A 17,842-nucleotide genomic window follows, 5' to 3' on the forward strand; every position below is an offset into this window, starting at 1 on the left:
ATGCATCTTCCGGTTACCTACCAAAAAACTTGGAAAAGCCTCTTCATTCTTTTTCTATTACAAATAAACAAATCTTTAGGGCCTCTGAAAGGCATCAGGGATTTGGTGGTATTTATAACTAGGAAAACAGATAAAGGAGGCTGCAGACAGACTATTCTAATTATAGCTACACTTGCATTCACAGCTATTCTATTTTTCACTTTCTTCATGCAGAGCTGAAACCTTAAATAACCCCAAAGAGGCTAAGTAACTAGGCATTTAGCAAATAATTTCCATAAGTTTAGAAACTGTATTAAATCAGTATTCCATGTAATCTTACAGGTCACTAATGTGACGCCGTAAATACTCCTTGTTGAATAAATAAAAAACTTGCAGACTTCCAATTTATAAGCTGTAGATGCAGATGTGGGATTGTGCTTCTAGATTGTTTTAGTCTTTTCTTTCTTAAGGTTTCTAAACCTTGAAATTACTGCTTGGATTGTATCTATAGTCATGAAAACAGCCTGTGTGCTTCAGGGAAAGCAGTGAGTGGGTACCATGGGCATGATTTCTCCTTCTAAAGTAGATCTTCACTGGAGTGTGTGTCCATGATCACCCAAGGGTGTTTGTTAAAGCGCAGATTCATGGAGTGGACCCCCAGCAATCCTAATTTTTTTTGGTCTGGAGCAGAGCATAGGCAGTTGCACTTTTATTACACATCCCTGGTGGGTCCAAAGTAGGGAAACTCGCACACAATGAAACATTGCCCAAACGTTTCAAAGGGATTCAAAATTACTTTCTGGATACCAATATTATTTGCTCTTTTGAAAGATAATGGGCTTCAAAGAATAGCCAAATGTTATGAAATCAATCTCTTGGTTACAGAACCAGGAAATCTCTCTACTCTCCTTTTGGAAGTTAGTCTTGAACCTCACCGTGACAGCTTCTGGTGTGTTATTTAAATTAACTCTTGTATTATTATTAAGCTTTCCAGATGGTTTTGTTTACCAACTAGAAGGTATGTTCCCAGGAGGCAAGAACTATGTTTATATATTTGAAAAAAAAAAGATATTTTCAACATTATCTAGTACCTATAATAAATATTTATTAGGCCCTCAATAAACATTTTAATTTTGGATAAAATGCAACTTCTGTTGCTTTAAAATCTGCTTTACCGTCTGAGGCACGGAGCCACCTTCTTCATGGGTACTGCTTCAAATCCAGTTGTTCCAATACCCCTCAGCAGGGTAGAAAATGGAGGCCACACCTAATATTCATTAGAAATTGGCAACTGTGCTTGGGCTCTGTTATTTAGCCACAAGGAAAAGGCAGAGCCCCAGTAATAGCTTTGACTGATTACTTGGCAAGGGAAACCAAGCCCTTGGGGTGTTCCAGATGCTCTTTGGCCTATAAACCTGTTTGAAAACCTGTTTCTCAGAATTTAAAGCTTAACTCAATTGAGGTCAGTATCATAGTAATGTCAATAATTCTCCTGCTTTCAGTTATCAGGCAGACCAGTACAATTCATCATTAACTTTATTTTCATGGAAAGGCAACTTTGGGAAAAATAGCTCTAATTTAAACTATTTTATTTTGACTTTCTTTCCCTTAAGAAATAGTCCTGTCAATATTACTTCCTTTGGATTTTGTGTTTTCCTAAACCTTAGCACCTTCCAATGCCTGAAATGATTCCCTAATAGCAGAACAGGGCAGGATATACAATATTGGGGACACCACCAGGACAAGAATTTAAGGCTTTCAGAAAAAGATCAAATAAGCCTTTGGGTCTGAAAGTAATTTTCAGTAATTGGTATTTTATGAAGTTTCCAAATTACTTCTGCTTTAGCTGTTGTAGCGGGGTATGGTACTGAGCTACACTGCCTGATGGAATATTCTGGCACGGTTAATTTCTTTCTCTTAGGAGTCAACAGCTTAATGAATAATAAACTATTGTTCATCTCCCTCTGAACAGACAGCTCCACTTCTGGGCAGCTGTCAGAAGCATTTGCCCAAATAAATTAACTACATCCTCTCCCTGTGTGGACCTCTAGACCTGGGGCTGGGATTAGAGTGATGATTCAAGGTTCTACTTGTTCACTTGCTATAAGATTTCTCTCTTTTATTTCTGGAAACTGAAGAAGGAAAATGGCTCAAGATAGACATTAATTAGATTAGATCTTGCCACTAGTTTAAGGTAGGAAAGGTGTTCATTCACACCCAGGATAACACTATTATTTCTTCCTTGGATAAAGCACCTGTAAATTTAGAAGATGTTGCTTCTAATATATGAAACGTTATGGTTTATCTAAATTGATTTGTTAACATTGAACTAAACAGCAATAATGGAGAAATAGTGAACTGGAACTACTCATCACATATTATCTTTAAGAATCACCTGATCATATTGAGCTGCTTGTGCACACGGTTTAAGTATGATTTATTTTTGTATTTTCAGGACCCAGATCTATGCTCATTACAGCACAGGTGCTAAATAAATGCTTGCGATTTAGTGACTTGAAATTGTTACTTTTCCGCAGCATGAAAATGGTTAAAGAACTGCAATAACTTAATGGCCAGTAGAGGGCGATAAAGTTAATTTAAAGAAATTTGTAGGGTCCAGTTTAAACCCATCTTCAGTCCCAGTTCTAGCTTGGAAAGGCTTTTCTCCAGAGTAGTCTCATTTAGCCTCCTGATTTCACTTTAATTCAGTTGTACCACATTAGACCCCCCTTTCTGGCCCCCCCCCCCCCCACAATAGAGTATATAAAAGGGGAGGATCAGACTGGTTGGTGTGTGTTGATTTATACACCATAGCTCTCTCTGCTTGGTTAATTCTTAGCTTAATCAAGACCATTTGACAATGGATAACCTTTAGAGGTGAAATACCACAATAGAACCACTGGGTAAGATGTGGAGTAGAGAGGACATTTTGGCTTTAAGCTTCATTCGGTAGAAAACTGGAGATACAGTAAGATACTAATTCCATTTAAAAGAACTGAAATACATGTTCATATTTATGTGTATAAATAAGATCAGAAAAAAATGCAAACTATGGTTTTTAATTCATGGTTAGAAAGGAATTAATACATGGAATAGTAAGGGTTTTTATATTATTCATGCTTTCTTATATTTTTTTTCAGATTTTTTTTTTTTTTGGCCGTACACACAGCTTGTGGGATCTCAGTTCTCCGACCAGGGATTGAACTCAGGCCACAGGGCTGAAAGCCCGGAACCCTAACCAGTAGGCCACCAGGGAACTCCCTTTTTCAGATTTTTATAGTGAATAGATATTTCTCCCAGATTAAAAACAATTACATTAGGTAGCACTTCCCACCAACAATTTAGAGATGAGGAAGGAAGACATGACTAACTTTCCTGAAACTAACTTTAACAGGGCCTGACTTGGCTTTGCCAATCTCTCCTCCTTCCCCACAGCGAGTTTGGGGGATGGCAAGGGCCATTCAGAGGGTCATGGGACATCCCACTAACTTCATTATTCCACGTGCTCCTGTGACCATGGTGACACAGGCTGTTTCACATATTACTTGACCTAGGTGGGAGCAGGCAAGTAACAACAGCTTTAAGAGGGGCTTTTCTTCTACATTTCATTTTTTGATATTGCATTTTTCTATCTCTACAGAGCCCCGTATCTTTCCCATGTTATTTTTAGTCATCCTTGCAGGGAAAAAAACCAAGTCAATCAGGGTTTCTGGCATGTCAGCTTTTCATGAAGAGAACACAAAGTAGAGCTCCCAGCAAGCCTCATAAAACATAGGATTTATGGGAGACCTTTCATCTACATCCAGTTAAAATGTTCCCTGCTAGGTGACTGAGAGTGCATGGAAATCATTTGAAAGGCCTTACTTTTTTTTTTTTTTTTTTTTTTTTTTGCGGTACGCGGGCCTCTCACTGTTGTGGCCTCTCCCGTTGCGGAGCACAGGCTCCGGATGCGCAGGCTCAGCGGCCATGGCTCACGGGCCCAGCCGCTCCGCGGCATGTGGGATCTTCCCGGACCGGGACACGAACCCGTGTCCCCTGCATGGGCAGGCGGACTCTCAACCACTGCGCCCCCAGGGAAGCCCGAAAAGGCCTTACTTTAAGGACTGAATACAGAGGCTCAAATGTTGCTTCGGCTCCTCTTCCTTTTCATAGGACTCCAGTACACTGTGCGCTTCATCGTGGTGATAGCAGTAGATTTTATAAATATCTTCCAGTGGCCCTTTAATCTGCAAGAATACTTTTCCTGATAAATGCAAAACAAAGGCAAGATGACATCAAGTCAGACCAAACTGGCACTTCACATATTTATTTTGTGACAACATTGATTAGTGTTAAAAAGTTGGATGAGCCCCATTTTATACCTAGATTGTTGAGGGGGGACAACAACCTAGTGGATGACGCTGAGGGACCTTCTTTCCTCCCTTTTCTTCCTTTTTTTCTTTCCACCCTCCTCCTTCCCTTCTCCCTTTTTCATTCCTTCCCTCCTGTCTTTTATAAAACAAAGGATAATGAGCTTAATGGAGGTGGGCAAGAAAAGAAAGCTGGTTTTCTTAGCTTATGCCCTTGGTTAGTGTGCAGGGTTCTGGAGTAAACAAAGATAAACAAAGAAAAACAAAGGGCATTGCTCACTACCTGGTTCTATGCGGGTAAGTCATCACCCACTGCAATTGCCCACCCTGAGAGGAATTCAGGATGAAAAACAGGATGAGGCACTCGTCGCTTTGGATAAACAGACCCTCAGATGGTTGGGTGTATATCTCAGGAAGCCTTTCAATCACCCGAGATTCTTACATCTTCCCATACAGAGAAAAGCACTAAAATCATTAACTTGAGATATCTGTTCTTTGTGACTAGCAGTAATCTTTCAGCAAGATGTATGTTTGATTGCGTGTATTTCCTAGTCCAAAAAGTCATATATAAACTGGCTTCTCCTCCACCTCTTTGGAGTCGTTTCCTCAGAGCCACTGAGAGGTCGTCTCCTTATAGCCCTTAGTAAGTCCCTGAATAAAACTTAAACTCACAAATCTTACACTGTGGGTTTTTCTTTGACACCAGTTAAAGGCTATACTTTAGAATCAGTCTGTCTGGGTTCAGGTCAGGCTGTGCTACAGACTTGGACAGATTATGACTTGGACAAGTTAGTTTTTGCTCTCTGAACCTGTTTCCTCATCTATAAAATGTGGACAGTAATAGATCCAATTGCACAGCGTCATTATAATATTAAAGAGGTAGGGTATGTAAAGTTCAGATTATAGTATATACGTAGTAAATGCTCAAAATGGAGCAGTTATTGTCAATTTGTTAGAGGCATGAAGAATGAAATTTTGGGTTCTAGGTAAATTATTTTTCGCTATTTATTTTACTAACATTTCCTGAGTTAGTCTGAAAGGCAAGCAGTGGATTTGAGGGAAATAAAATATTTTCTTTTATGTGATAATAGAAAGAACTGGTCATTATTCCTTTTAAAAATCAATTGCATAATACTATGAACCAGTGTTATGACCGTTCATAAAGCAACCTGGGCTAATTATGTCCAGGTATTTAAGGAATCCTTTTTGATATATGATAAAATTGGGTCTATAACTGATGACTCAAGTACATATTGGAGAATAGTTTGATTTAATCACCACTTCATCACATAAAAATGCATCCACTCTTCAACCCAGAACGTGTTAAGATGATTTGGGAGACACAGAAGAAATATGTGGTAGATCTGCTCCCAAAAACATTGCCAGTTTGGGGTTGATAATGATTTGGGACTGAACTGATTGGAAGTGATAATGGACCTGCTAATCTGGGTCTATTATAGTAACAAGTCATTCTTCCTACAGATATAGAAGTGTACTTTATATTTTCAACAAGTTTTGCATATATTAACTGCCTAACTCCTGATACATATGAGGAGATAAGAGGTTATTTATCCATATTAAATAAGGATGGACAAATCTGACTTTAAAACAAAGAAATGATTTTTCCAAAGTCCTGTCAGGAGATGGAGAGCCAGGATTAGAGGCCATATTCTCCTCATTTTTCCCTTAGATTTTAGCCCTTCCCACATCAGAGTTCTGCTGGACCCTGGACACAGTGATGCAGTTGCCTGGAACACTGGACTCAGAATCAGAAATCACTGTCATTTAGGATTTGTGAAGCAACTTCGGGAATGACTGTTTTTTTTTTTTTTTTAGGAGTTGTAATAAATTTGGAGATCTTTAAAGGTAGAAATTATATTTTAATTTAGCTTTCAATGAGTGATCTTTTTGCGGTACGTGGGCCTCTCACTGTTGTGGCCTCTCCCGCCGCGGAGCACAGGCTCCGGACGCGCAGGCTCAGTGGCCTCACGGGCCCAGCCGCTCCGCAGCATGTGGGATCCTCCCGGACTGGGGCACGAACCTGGGCCCCCTGCCTCGGCAGTCGGACTCCCAACCTCTGCGCCACCAGGGAAGCCCCGGGAATGACTTTAAAAAAAAATTCTTTGAGCCTCAAATCTCTCATTTGTAAAATGGAAGTAATAGTTACATTTGAGATGAATTTGAGAATTAAATGAAATGTGGACGTTAAATCTCCTGGCACTGACAAGTTCCTCTATAAATGTCACTTACTTTCTAATGCTGCTCTACTATCTCCAGATTTGTAACACTAGTACTTTTATTTTTTCTTTTCTTTTGCTGTACGTGGGCCTCTCACTGTTGTGGCCTCTCCCGTTGCGGAGCACAGGCTCCGGGTGCACAGGCTCAGCGGCCATGGCTCACGGGCACAGCCGCTCCGTGGCATGTGGGATCCTCCCGGACCGGGGAACGAACCCGCGTCCCCTGCACAGGCAGGCGGACTCCCAACCACTGCGCCACCAGGGAAGCCCCTATTTTTTCATTTTTTAAAATTTATTTTTAAAGATTTTTTTTTTATGTGGACCATTTTTAAAGTTTTTATTGAATTTGTTACAATATTGCTTCTGTTTGGCTTTTCAGCCACAAGGCATGTGGGATCCTAGCTTCCCGACAAGGGATTGAACCCACAACCCCACGTTGGAAGGCCAAGTCTTAACCACTGGGCTGCCAGGGAAGCCCCATTAAATTTTTATTGGAGTATAGTTGATTTACAGTGTTGTCTAATTTTCAGGTGTACAGCTAAGTGAATCAGTTTATATATATATATATATATATATATATATATATATATCTCCATCCATTATTTTTCAGATTCTTTTCCCGTATAGGTTTTTACAGAATATTGAGTATAGTTCCCTGTGTTATACAGTAGGTCCTTGTTAGTCATCTATTTTATATATAGCAGTGTGTATGTGTTAATCCCAATCTCCTAATTTATCACTTCCCCCCACATTTCCCTTTGGTAACCATAAATTTCATTTCGCCATCTGTGAGTCTGTTTCTGTTTTGTAAGTAAGTTCATTAGTATCATTTTTTATTAGATTCCACATGTAAGTGATATCATATGATATTTGTCTTTCTCTGTCTGACTTACTTCATTTAGTATGATAATCTCTAGGTCTATCCATGTTGCTGCAAATGGCATTATTTCATTCTTTTTTAGGGCTGAATAATATTCCTTTGTATATATGTACCACATCTTCTTTATCCATTCATACATTGATGGACATTAGGGTTGTTTCCATGTCTTGGCTATTGTAAGTAGTGCCACAGTGAACATTGGGGTGCATGTATCTTTTCTAATTATAGTTTTCTCTGGATATATCCCCAGGAGTGGGATTGCTAGAGCATATGGTAGTTCTATATTTAGTTTTTTAAGAAATCGTCATACTGTTCTCCATAGTGGCTGCACCAATTTACATTTCCACCAGTAGTGTACGAGAGTCCCCTTTTCTCCACACCCTCTCCAGCATTTACTGTTTGTAGATTTTTTGATGATGGCCATCCTGACCAGTGTGAGGTGATACCTCACTGTAGTTTTGATTTGCATTTCTCTAATAATTAGTGAAGTTGAGCATCTTTCATGTGCTTTTTGGCCATCTGTCTTCTTTGGAGAAATGTCTACTCACATCTTCTGCCCATTTTTTGATTAGGTTGTTTGTTTTTATGATATTGAACTGCCTGAGCTGTTTGTATATTTTGGAGATTAATCCCTTGTCAGTTGCTTCATTTGCAAATATTTTATCCCATTCTGTGGGTTGTCTTTTTGTTTTGTTTATGGTTTCCTTTGCTGTGCAAAATCTTTTCAGTTAAATTAGGTTCCATTTGTTTATTTTTATTTTCATTAAAACACTGGTATTGGGCTTCCCTGGTGGCGCAGTGGTTGAGAGTCCGCCTGCCAATTCAGGGGACGTGGGTTCGTGCCCCGATCCGGGAGGATCCCACGTGCTGCGGAGCGGCTGGTCCCGTGAGCCATGGCCGCTGGACCTGTGTGTCCGGAGCCTGTGCTCCACAACGGGAGAGGCCATGGCAGTGAGAGGCCCGCGTACTGCAAAAAAACCAACCAAACAAAAAAAAACTAGTATTTTTAAAGTATTACATTATTTTCTAATTTCCATCCAGCCAATAAAAGATGTTTCTTTCCTTTCATTTATGGGATTTCTCTGTGATTAAAGTTAGACTCTGTGTGTGTGTGTGTGTGTGTGTGTGTGTGTGTGTTTTGCTTGGTTGGTTTTTGTTTTAGTGCTTTTTTGGACTTGTAAGGAAACGCAGTGACTGTGAAAAGTTTTGGAACTGAAGGGATAAGGGATTCTTGTTAGGTTCCTGGAATTTTACTGAATTGATCCTTCTGCCAGTGGAGGTCTTACAGATTCACTCTTCACGACAGTTAGCAACACAAATAGTAAGAAAGAGAGTAGTTACAAGAGGAGAAAATAAAATAGGACAGTGGCTAAATTTAGGGTTGGGCGTAAGAGGAGGTGAGCCTCCCAGTCACAGAGGCAGGTAGCAAACAGGAGCGAGGGCTTTGGCTGGGCAAGGGAGTCAAGGCTCAGATGAGCTCAGCAGCATGTCAGGAAGAGAGGATCTGAATACCCGCAGCCCAACATGGGATGAAATTATAAATATGTGTGTTCACTACAAAGCAGCTCAGAGTAGAGACAAAGGATGAAAGAGGTCTGGACAACCTCATAAATCCACAGTAGGATCAAGTCAGATAGTCAAAACACAAAGGACAAAGGCATTTATTTTGCATATAATGAAAACATTAATTGTAAATTCCCTTATATTTTCTTTAACAGAAGTGGTCTAGTTTGAAAGAATTTATAGCTCTCTCCTGAACCACAGAGTTGAATTTTTTTACTCTTTTCCAAGTAAAATTCTGTTGGGCCTCTAATAACAATGATTAAAGTTAAAAGATATTTAAGCACTCTAATTGAAAGTCATTTATTCACCCAGAGGCCAAGTATAATACTGGGGGGCAGAATATTTGATTCCCCTCCCAGCCCTACCAATGTATGCTGCTTCATAATAGTGCAGATGAAGCGATATGTCTTGCAGCAAAAAAAAAAAAAAAAAAAAAAAAATTATTCTGTTTCCACGGTAACGTAACTCTCGGCTGCATTTCTTCAGTGGTGAAGGACAACTGTTCTGTCTACTGTATGTGGGTTTGAAAGAATGATTAGGATTGGAGAAGGGACTGAGCCAAGACCAGCTAAGGTAATTTCCCTTCTGGCTGCCTGTCACAAAATCACCAGAATCCTCTGAAATAAATCTAACTATCATGTGCTTCTTTTTCAAAATTCTACAACCCAAGACTTTCTGCATTGGCTTCTCCCCAGGATAACTGCCATACAAAAGGAGGGGAAAAAAAGTGCACCTTTTCAAATGCCCTCAGTTACGTCCTTTAAAAACAGCTTCCAGGGATATTGAACACCTTTTATGTCCTGGCATCTAATGTAAACTGTCACTAATATAAACATATATGTGTTCCTCTTCTTGGCCCACCTCTACTTTACTTGCAGACCCTCATGTCCATCCCCAAGGTGTACCATACCAAGTGATAGGCTTCTATATTATTCTGACCCAACTACAAGATGAACTTCCCCTACAGGTAAGTAAGCCAGAGTGAAACCAACAATATCCAAGAGATCTCCCTGCAGTAGGCCTTGTTCAGGAAAATGGCATAAAAGGGAGTGAAGAAATTATAGTCTTTATTTAGTTCAGCCTTATTTGATAACTATTTAATGAGTGACTATTATGCACTGAGTACTTTGGTAAGTACTGCAGACACAAAGAACCAACACTTCCCTCAGGTGACTTATGGAGGCCAGTAAGGGAGAGAGAAGAGTAAATTCTCATTTCCCATGCTATGTGAAAAGTATGACAGTAGCTATAAAACACAGAGGGTGATCCATTCTGCTCTTGAGAAACTTTGAGCTCTTTCCATAACAGTCTGCCCTTGAAATAGGAGTTATGAGTGAGTGCAAAAGTACAGAGATGCATGGAGGGAGCAGGTTCTGCTCAAAAACTGCAAGTGGTCTCCGATGGCTGGCTGGTGCCACACCTGGGGGGAGGTTTCAGAAGAGGCTATATAGGTGAGTAGGGGCCAGATCATGAAAGACCTTGTGTATAATTAAGAAGCCGGAACTTTAGCCTGAAGGTGATGGAGAAGCGCTGATGGATTTTAGGCAGCAGATTAATATGATTAGATTGTATTTTAGAAAGTTTACTCTGGGGTTAATCATATGAACGATGGAATTTGGGGGAGGAGTTAGGGAGACTGGAAAAGAGAAACCAGTTGAAAGGCTTCTATAATAATGTAAGAAATAAATAATGAGGACTAAAACAGAAAGTTACGGCAGTCAAGAGAGAGTACTCTAAAATCAACTGCCTGGTTTCAGATTCTGGTTTTACCGTTTGCTGTTGTGACATTTGGGAAAATTACCTGATTTCTCTTTTCCTTAATTTCTTCATCCAAAATATGGAATAATCATAATGGTAGGGTTGTTTGCAGATTAAATGAGTTAAAATATGTAATGTAGTTATATCAGAAGGTGGCATGTGCAAATTCTCATTAGATGTTAGTTTTAACCACTAAAGCAAAAGCAGGGAGGAAGGAGAAGAGAGAGAGAAAAAAAATAAGGACATTGAACATGTGAAAGATGAAGAGGATAACTCCAGGTATATCTCAGGAATTCAGTTTCAGTAAACATGTGGATAGACAATGAGGACAAAATAGAGTGTTTTAGTGGGAAGACAAAGAGTTTAATTTTAGATGTACTGAGTTTGTCACCCATAGTATATTCAAGTGGAGGGCCCTTCATGAAATTGGATATATGAGTCTGGGATTCAGGAAAAAAAAAAAGATCTGGAAGAGAGATGTAGGTATGTAAAACCTGAGTAGTAGAAACCATGAATTTGATATGGTCATGCAAGAAAGTCCATGGAGTGAGAAGAGAAGAGGGCATGAGGACCAAACGCTGGGAATACTAACACTCAGGGGAGCCTAGCAGAAAAAGAGTCTGCAGAAAAGTTTGAGAAGTTACAGCCAGAGAGAAAGGAGAAAAAACTAGGGTGGGTGTCAGCAAAGCCAAGGATAAAATAGTGAGAAATACTGCAGAGAGAGTGAACAAGTTTGTGAGTGACAGAGCCTGTTATTGTCCCCCAGTATCAGTACTCCCCCTTTTCTATAACGATGAATTTTGGGCTGCCCCAAATAAAAACTACATTTCCCAGCCTCCCTTGTAATAGTAGTGGCCATGCAATTAAAGTCCACCAATGTGATATATGGAGAAGTGTCCTATGACGATATCCAGGAAATTTCTTTATGACGTAGCTAGCTCATCCTTTACCCCTTCTTCTCCATACTTTCACTTGTTCTGCTACCTGGAACTTGAATACTACCTTGTCCATGAAGGTAAGGCTGAGTGGAGCTGTGAGCCAGAAGAAGCTTATATCCCAGAGAACTTTGTGGAGCAGAGTTGCCATTCAGGCCTAAAATACATGCCTTTATTTACTTTTTTATTTTTTAAATGCCAAATCTATTTATTGAAAACCACAACAATAGAACAGAATAATTTCTAGCTAAAGGAAAGGGAAAAAAGCAAAGATGCCTGTTCTTAAGTATTAAATCTTATCTTCATGAGTTATTTATGTTGGTTTGCTTGTTTTTTAAAAATTTTATTGAAGTATAGTTGATTTACAATTTTGTTTAATTTCTGTTGTACAGAAAAGTGACTCAGTTATACATATATATTCTTTTTCATATTTTTTTCATTATGGTTTATCACAGGATATTGAATATAGTTCCCTGTGCTATACAGTAGGACTTTGTTTTTTACCCATCCTGTATATAATAGTTTGCATTTGCTAATCCCAAAGCCTTTAGACTTTTACATAATAGAGAAATAAATATCTATATTATTTAAGGTAGTAAAGTTTTGTTTTGTTTCCTGTTTATCCCAGCTGAACTTTATTCTAATCAATAGTTTTTCTCTTCTCCTGTAAAAAAAAAAAATATATATATATATATATATTTTTTTTGAGAGATACCAGTTGAAGGCCCTCCTCTTTACCATAAAATTTTATTCAAAAATTCTATGAAAATATTAAATGAACTGTTGCATATGAAGAGTATTATGAACTGAATGTTTGTTTCCCCCATAAAATTCATATGTTGAAGCTTTAACCCCAAATGTGATGGTATTTGGAGGTGGAGACTTTGGGAGGTAATTAGATATATATGGGGTCATGGGAGGGGGACCGTTTTAAGAAGAGGGAGCTTTCTGTATCTGCCATATGAGGATACAGTGAGAAGGCAACTAGCAAGAGAGCTCTCATCAGGAAACACATCTGCTGCCATCTTGATCTTGGACTTCCAGACTCCAGAACTGTAAGAAATAAATGTCTGTTGTCTATAAGCTACTCAGTCTTTGGTAATTTTTAATGGCAGTCCAAACTGACTAAGACAAAGGGTTTAAAGTAAGAAGTTACTTGTTTTAGCAAGAAAAAATATGTAATAAATTCAACTCTAAAAACCAACTACAACGATGGTAAAAGAGAATTTTAGTTAAAATCTTAAGCAGTCAAAGGGTACAAACTTCCAGTTATAAATAAGCACTAGGGATGTAATGTACAACATGATAAATATGATTAACACTGTTGTATGTTATATATAAAAGTTGTTAAGAAAGTCCTGTCAGGAATAAAGACGCAGACATAGAGAACGGACTTGAGGACACGAGGAAGGGGGAAGGGTAAGCTGGGATGAAGTGAGAGAGTGGCATGGTCATGTATACACTATCAAATGTAAAACAGATAGCTAGTGGGAAGCAGCCACATAGCACGGGGAGATCAACTCTGTGCTTTGTGACCACCTAGAGGTGTTGGATAGGGAGGGTGGGAGGGAGACGCAAGAGGGAGGAAATATGGGGATATATGTATATGTATAGCTGATTCACTTTGTTATACAGCAGAAACTAACACACCATTGTAAAGTAATTATATGCCAATAAAGATGTTAAAAAAAAAGTCCTGAGTTCTCATCACAAGGAAAAATTTTTTCTATTTCTTTAATTTTATATTTATATAAGATGATGGATGTTCTCTAAACCTATTGTGATACTTCACGATGTAAGTAAATCAAATCAGTATGCAGTACACCTTAAACTTATACTGTGCTATATGCCAATTATGTCTCAATAAAACTGGAAGAAAATATTCTCAAGCATCAATTATGATCTAAGATCTATCCCAAAGAAACTTCTGTAGTTCTAAGTAAAACTTGATTGTCAAGACAGAGCATTCAGAACACAGAGAAGGGGGTGGGATGACTCTGAGGACAGAGGGTAGGTATGACCCATTCCGGGAAAAGAGGGTCTGAGATCTGGGCAGTGAGCCTCTGGCTGTCGCCTCCCTGAGTGAGGGAATATGCCATCCCCAAGTGAAAGAGCTTTCCTGGCAGCTTTCACCCAGACTGACTAGGAGAGCTCCCCATGGTCTGCCTCTCCTCCTTGGATGGGAGCCCAGCCTTCTTGGATGGGACTAAACAAGGCAGCAGCTCAGCCAGCCAAAATGCCAGATCATGTACATGTTTTCTTCCTTTCATTCTTAGCCTCCTTCTGTTCTCCAGGGGAGGGCAACATGAGGAGGGATGTGAGAAGAAAGAGGTTGGAAGAGTAAATGCTGCTTACAGAAGCCACTATCCTTTGCCTTTAGTCTCATTTAGTTCCTGCCTCACTTGGGGATAACACTGGCTACTAAGGGGTACTCAAGGGACCCTGGTTAGGGTTATGAAATTCAAACCAAACCCAGGTGCCAAGTGGAACATGCTGCCATGGGATTAAAACAAGCATGTCTCCTGAGTATCAATTTTATGAAGATATTTGAAGCAAAATTATTTTCATGTGAAAAAATAGAATGGAAAATTTATGTGAATTCTTAAGACAAAACAAGACTCCAAATTATTTCATGCCTGTGGCTGGGGCTTTGGGTCACAACTCCACGTTCCCTGAGGCTCATGATATTTCTCTTTTGGCTTCAGGAATCTTTCGGTAAAAAATTTTCAGACGTACTGCAGTAAGATAAATTCAGAAAAATGTGTTCATTGGATTTGACATTTCTGAGGTCTCTGATGACATGCTAACAGCAATTTCAGAGAAGTGGTTTTAGGAGGGAATGGTATGAGACCAATAAGGGTAGCTCGACCATAAAAAAAAAAAGAGAGAGAGAGAAAGGAAGGGAGCCAAAGTGAACTGTGGGGTCCTGTCCCATGACCACTGCTGTGTCTAGTGCCAGGGAGGAAAAAGTCATAATTGTGGTGGGGTCTCTCAAAGGAGAGGCCATTCCATCACTGAGGCACTACCCACCCAGCACATTGGGAGTAGCGGGTGGCCTGGCACCTGGGCAGGACAACCTGGGGAGCATTAGTGGGTGGTAGAGATGGACAATGTATAATACGTAATAAGACCTGTATTAGGAAGAGCTGGGGTCCCCTTCTGTGTCCAGAATTAGTGATGCTATTTGGAGAAAATCAGGCTCTTACCTTTTTCATCTGAACAATGAGGTGGTTGGATTGGTTGCTCTTTAAATACTAGTCCGGTGCTAACATTCAAGAGTAAAGCTGTTTATCTTGATGGTAACTCGTGGTCTCTTCAGGAATGTATTTGAGTTCCTGGATACTTTAACTTCAGGTGGGAATCTTTATAACAACCAGCACATTAAGAAAGCATTCGGGGCTTCCCTGGTGGCACAGTGGCTGGGAACCTGCCTGCCAATGCAGGAGACACGGGTTCGAGCCCTGGTCCGGGAAGATCCCACATGCCGTGGAGCGGCTAGGTCCGTGCGCCACAACTACTGAGCCTGCGCTTTGGAGCCCGCGAGCCGCAACTACTGAAGCCCACGCACCGTAACAAGAGAAGCCACCACAATGAGAAGCCCGCTCACCACAAAGAAGAGTGGCTCCTGCTCGCCGCAACTAGAGAAAGCCCGCGCACAGCAACCGACCCAATGCAACCAAAAATAAGTAATAAATTAATAATTAAAAAAAAAGAAAGCATTGGTTCTCTGAGAGTTGAAAGTTAAAAGGTTTCCGCTGGCTAGATTGGAAAAAGGTACAATAACTTTTCACTCCCCAAGATTTACAACGCTGAGGACCCCGTTCTTAGACCAACTCATGACACCCCATTTATCCACCTTAGTAAGAACATCTCTTAAGAATGCTTGCCTCTACCAGTTGCTCTACACTACCTACCAGCCTCTGGAAATGGCACGGGAAAAACCACAGGCAGACCCGGTAACAACAAGAACAACGACAATTTCTGCGATCCCTCGGCATGCCAGCCAGTGTCCTGGATACATATCACTGTCTCTGTCATTCATTTCATTCATTCAGGAAGTAATTATTGAGGACACTATTCTAGATGCTGGTGATACAACAGTAACAAAACAGACAAGAATACCCCCCGGCCATTGGAGCTTGTGTCTTAGAGGTGTACACCCTTTGTCTCACCCTTCTGTCATGGAGGGCTGACCATCCCCACTGGAAAAATGAACAAATGAATCTGCCTTCTGTTGCCAGTTGCTTATCCATTCTTCCATCTTCCAAACTAATACAATTTGGACCAGCAATGCACCCAGTTAAAACTACTGACCTTTCCCCCCGTCTCTGGCAGTTAGAGGTGGTCGAGTGTGTGTGTGTGTGTGTGTGTGAGAGAGAGAGAGAGAGAGAGAGAGAGAGAGAGCGAGAGCGAGAGCGAGAAATGGAATAATGTGTGTGTAAAATGAAATCATGAGATATAGGTAGAAGCCACTGGGAAAGATTTCTATTCCCCCAAAATGAAAAAAGCCTCAGGAGGAGGTGGTTTTGCTCTCACTACCAGCAGGAAGCACGCTTGGCAGTGGACTAACCGTCTTGAGGCCATGAAGCCAAACACCACAAGTTAAGTACTAGGAAGGAAGAAGCTGGAAGAAACCAGTAAGCAGCTGTCTCAGTCCTGGACTATTGAGTGATGGATTTCTTGTTATGTGAGAGAAAAAGTCCTCTTTTGGTTAAGTCCTTTTGGTGAAGTTCCTATTCGAGGCAGGCAAGGGCAATCCTCACGGATCCAAGTGACCTGCCCCAGCCACGGAGGTAGCGGTGGCAGAGCCAGCGTTAGGGTGCAGATCGGTCTGCCTCCAAAGGCCGAGCTCTTGCTGGGCTCTTGTGCACCCTGAAGTTCTGCATTCCTGCTAACGACTTCTCCTTCTGGCTTCCTAGCAATTGGGAAAAATGTTCAGGGAGTCGCAGGACTCTCACACGCACAAGGATTCTTTCTTTCTTTTTATTTCTGGTCTTTTCGTGTATTCTGTGCAGTGTCTGACTTTTCCCAGCTCCATTCAAATCTGACTGCACAGCTCAGCCACTGACCCCGAGGAGCCAGCTCCACATCCTAGAACTTCACTTCCTCCTCAGGGAACAGCACTGTAGAACTTGTTACTAAGCCGCCCTGGTTTTCTTTTTATCACAAGAAATCAGTCCTAGGAGTGCTGGGACCCAACTTGACCTCTCTCAGGAGACTGGAGGTCCAACCTTCAAATTGTATCCTGGTGACTTCCTTCTGCTGAATTTTCCTTTCCTGTGTGGATTTGTGTATACTTGACCTTGAACCCCTCACCTTTCTTTCTATCATGTTTTCTAAAGCTGACAGCTTTCCTGTTACTGCCAATATTTGGAATAAAATGCCCTGACCTTTCACTGCTGTGTCTGAGTCTCCCCGCTGCCAGCCTCATCCATTCCAGTGAGCAGGTGTGAAGCTTCCACCCCGCCCTCGCTGGTCAGGATGAAGGAGGCCAAGCCAATCGGTGTCCTGTGTAAAACACACACACACACACACACACACACACACACACACACACACGTGTGTACAATATAACAATACTAGAACAGTGATTCAGGTGAGCTACTTTGTGGCATCTCCCACATGGCATAATTGTCAGTGACTAATCTCTTTTCACAATCTCTTTTCACAAAATCACCACTAAAGGCACAGATTCCTGCTTCAGGGACATACAAGAGACACTGCTTTAGGAGAACAAAGGACTGCCACAGAACAACAGTGCATCACCCACTCCACCTTCAAGGAACAGAAAGCTCTAAATTGTCTTTGTCTCCAAGGATAAACTCACCCTGAGGAAAAAGCATGTGAGAAACTAATTTCTGTACCTTAAGCTTCTTCCTGTTCTGGTTCTCTTCACAGTGTGTGTGAGGTAAGCAGGTAAAGTAGACTTAAACATATTCATAACTCAGTCTTTTTAAAATACTTTGAAACATTGTAACATTGTTGCAAATGCCTAGAGGAGGACACAAGCCCCATTTTAGTTCTCTATCACTATGTAACAAACCACCCTAAAATTTAGTGCGTTATAACAACAACCATTTTGATTTTCTCTCATGATTCGGTGGGTTGGTTGGTATCACCTCAGTGGTTCTGCTGTGCTTG

General features: G+C 40.6%; 1 protein-coding gene across 1 annotated transcript in view; it reads right to left on the reverse strand.

Moving 5' to 3' along the window:
* Window positions 1-17,842, reverse strand: part of ARHGEF38 (Rho guanine nucleotide exchange factor 38) — a gene marked incomplete at its 3' end in the record, with an annotated part of 152,975 nt that overhangs the window by 48,581 nt on the left and 86,552 nt on the right. Inside the window, exon 4 of the mRNA XM_079920519.1 lies at window positions 4,075-4,222. Within this exon, the coding sequence (XP_079776645.1) occupies window positions 4,075-4,222 (148 nt within the window). The remainder of the gene's footprint in view (window positions 1-4,074; window positions 4,223-17,842) is intronic.

Source organism: Stenella coeruleoalba, assembly GCF_951394435.1.
Source record: "Stenella coeruleoalba genome assembly, chromosome: 4".
Taxonomy (NCBI): domain Eukaryota; kingdom Metazoa; phylum Chordata; class Mammalia; order Artiodactyla; family Delphinidae; genus Stenella; species Stenella coeruleoalba.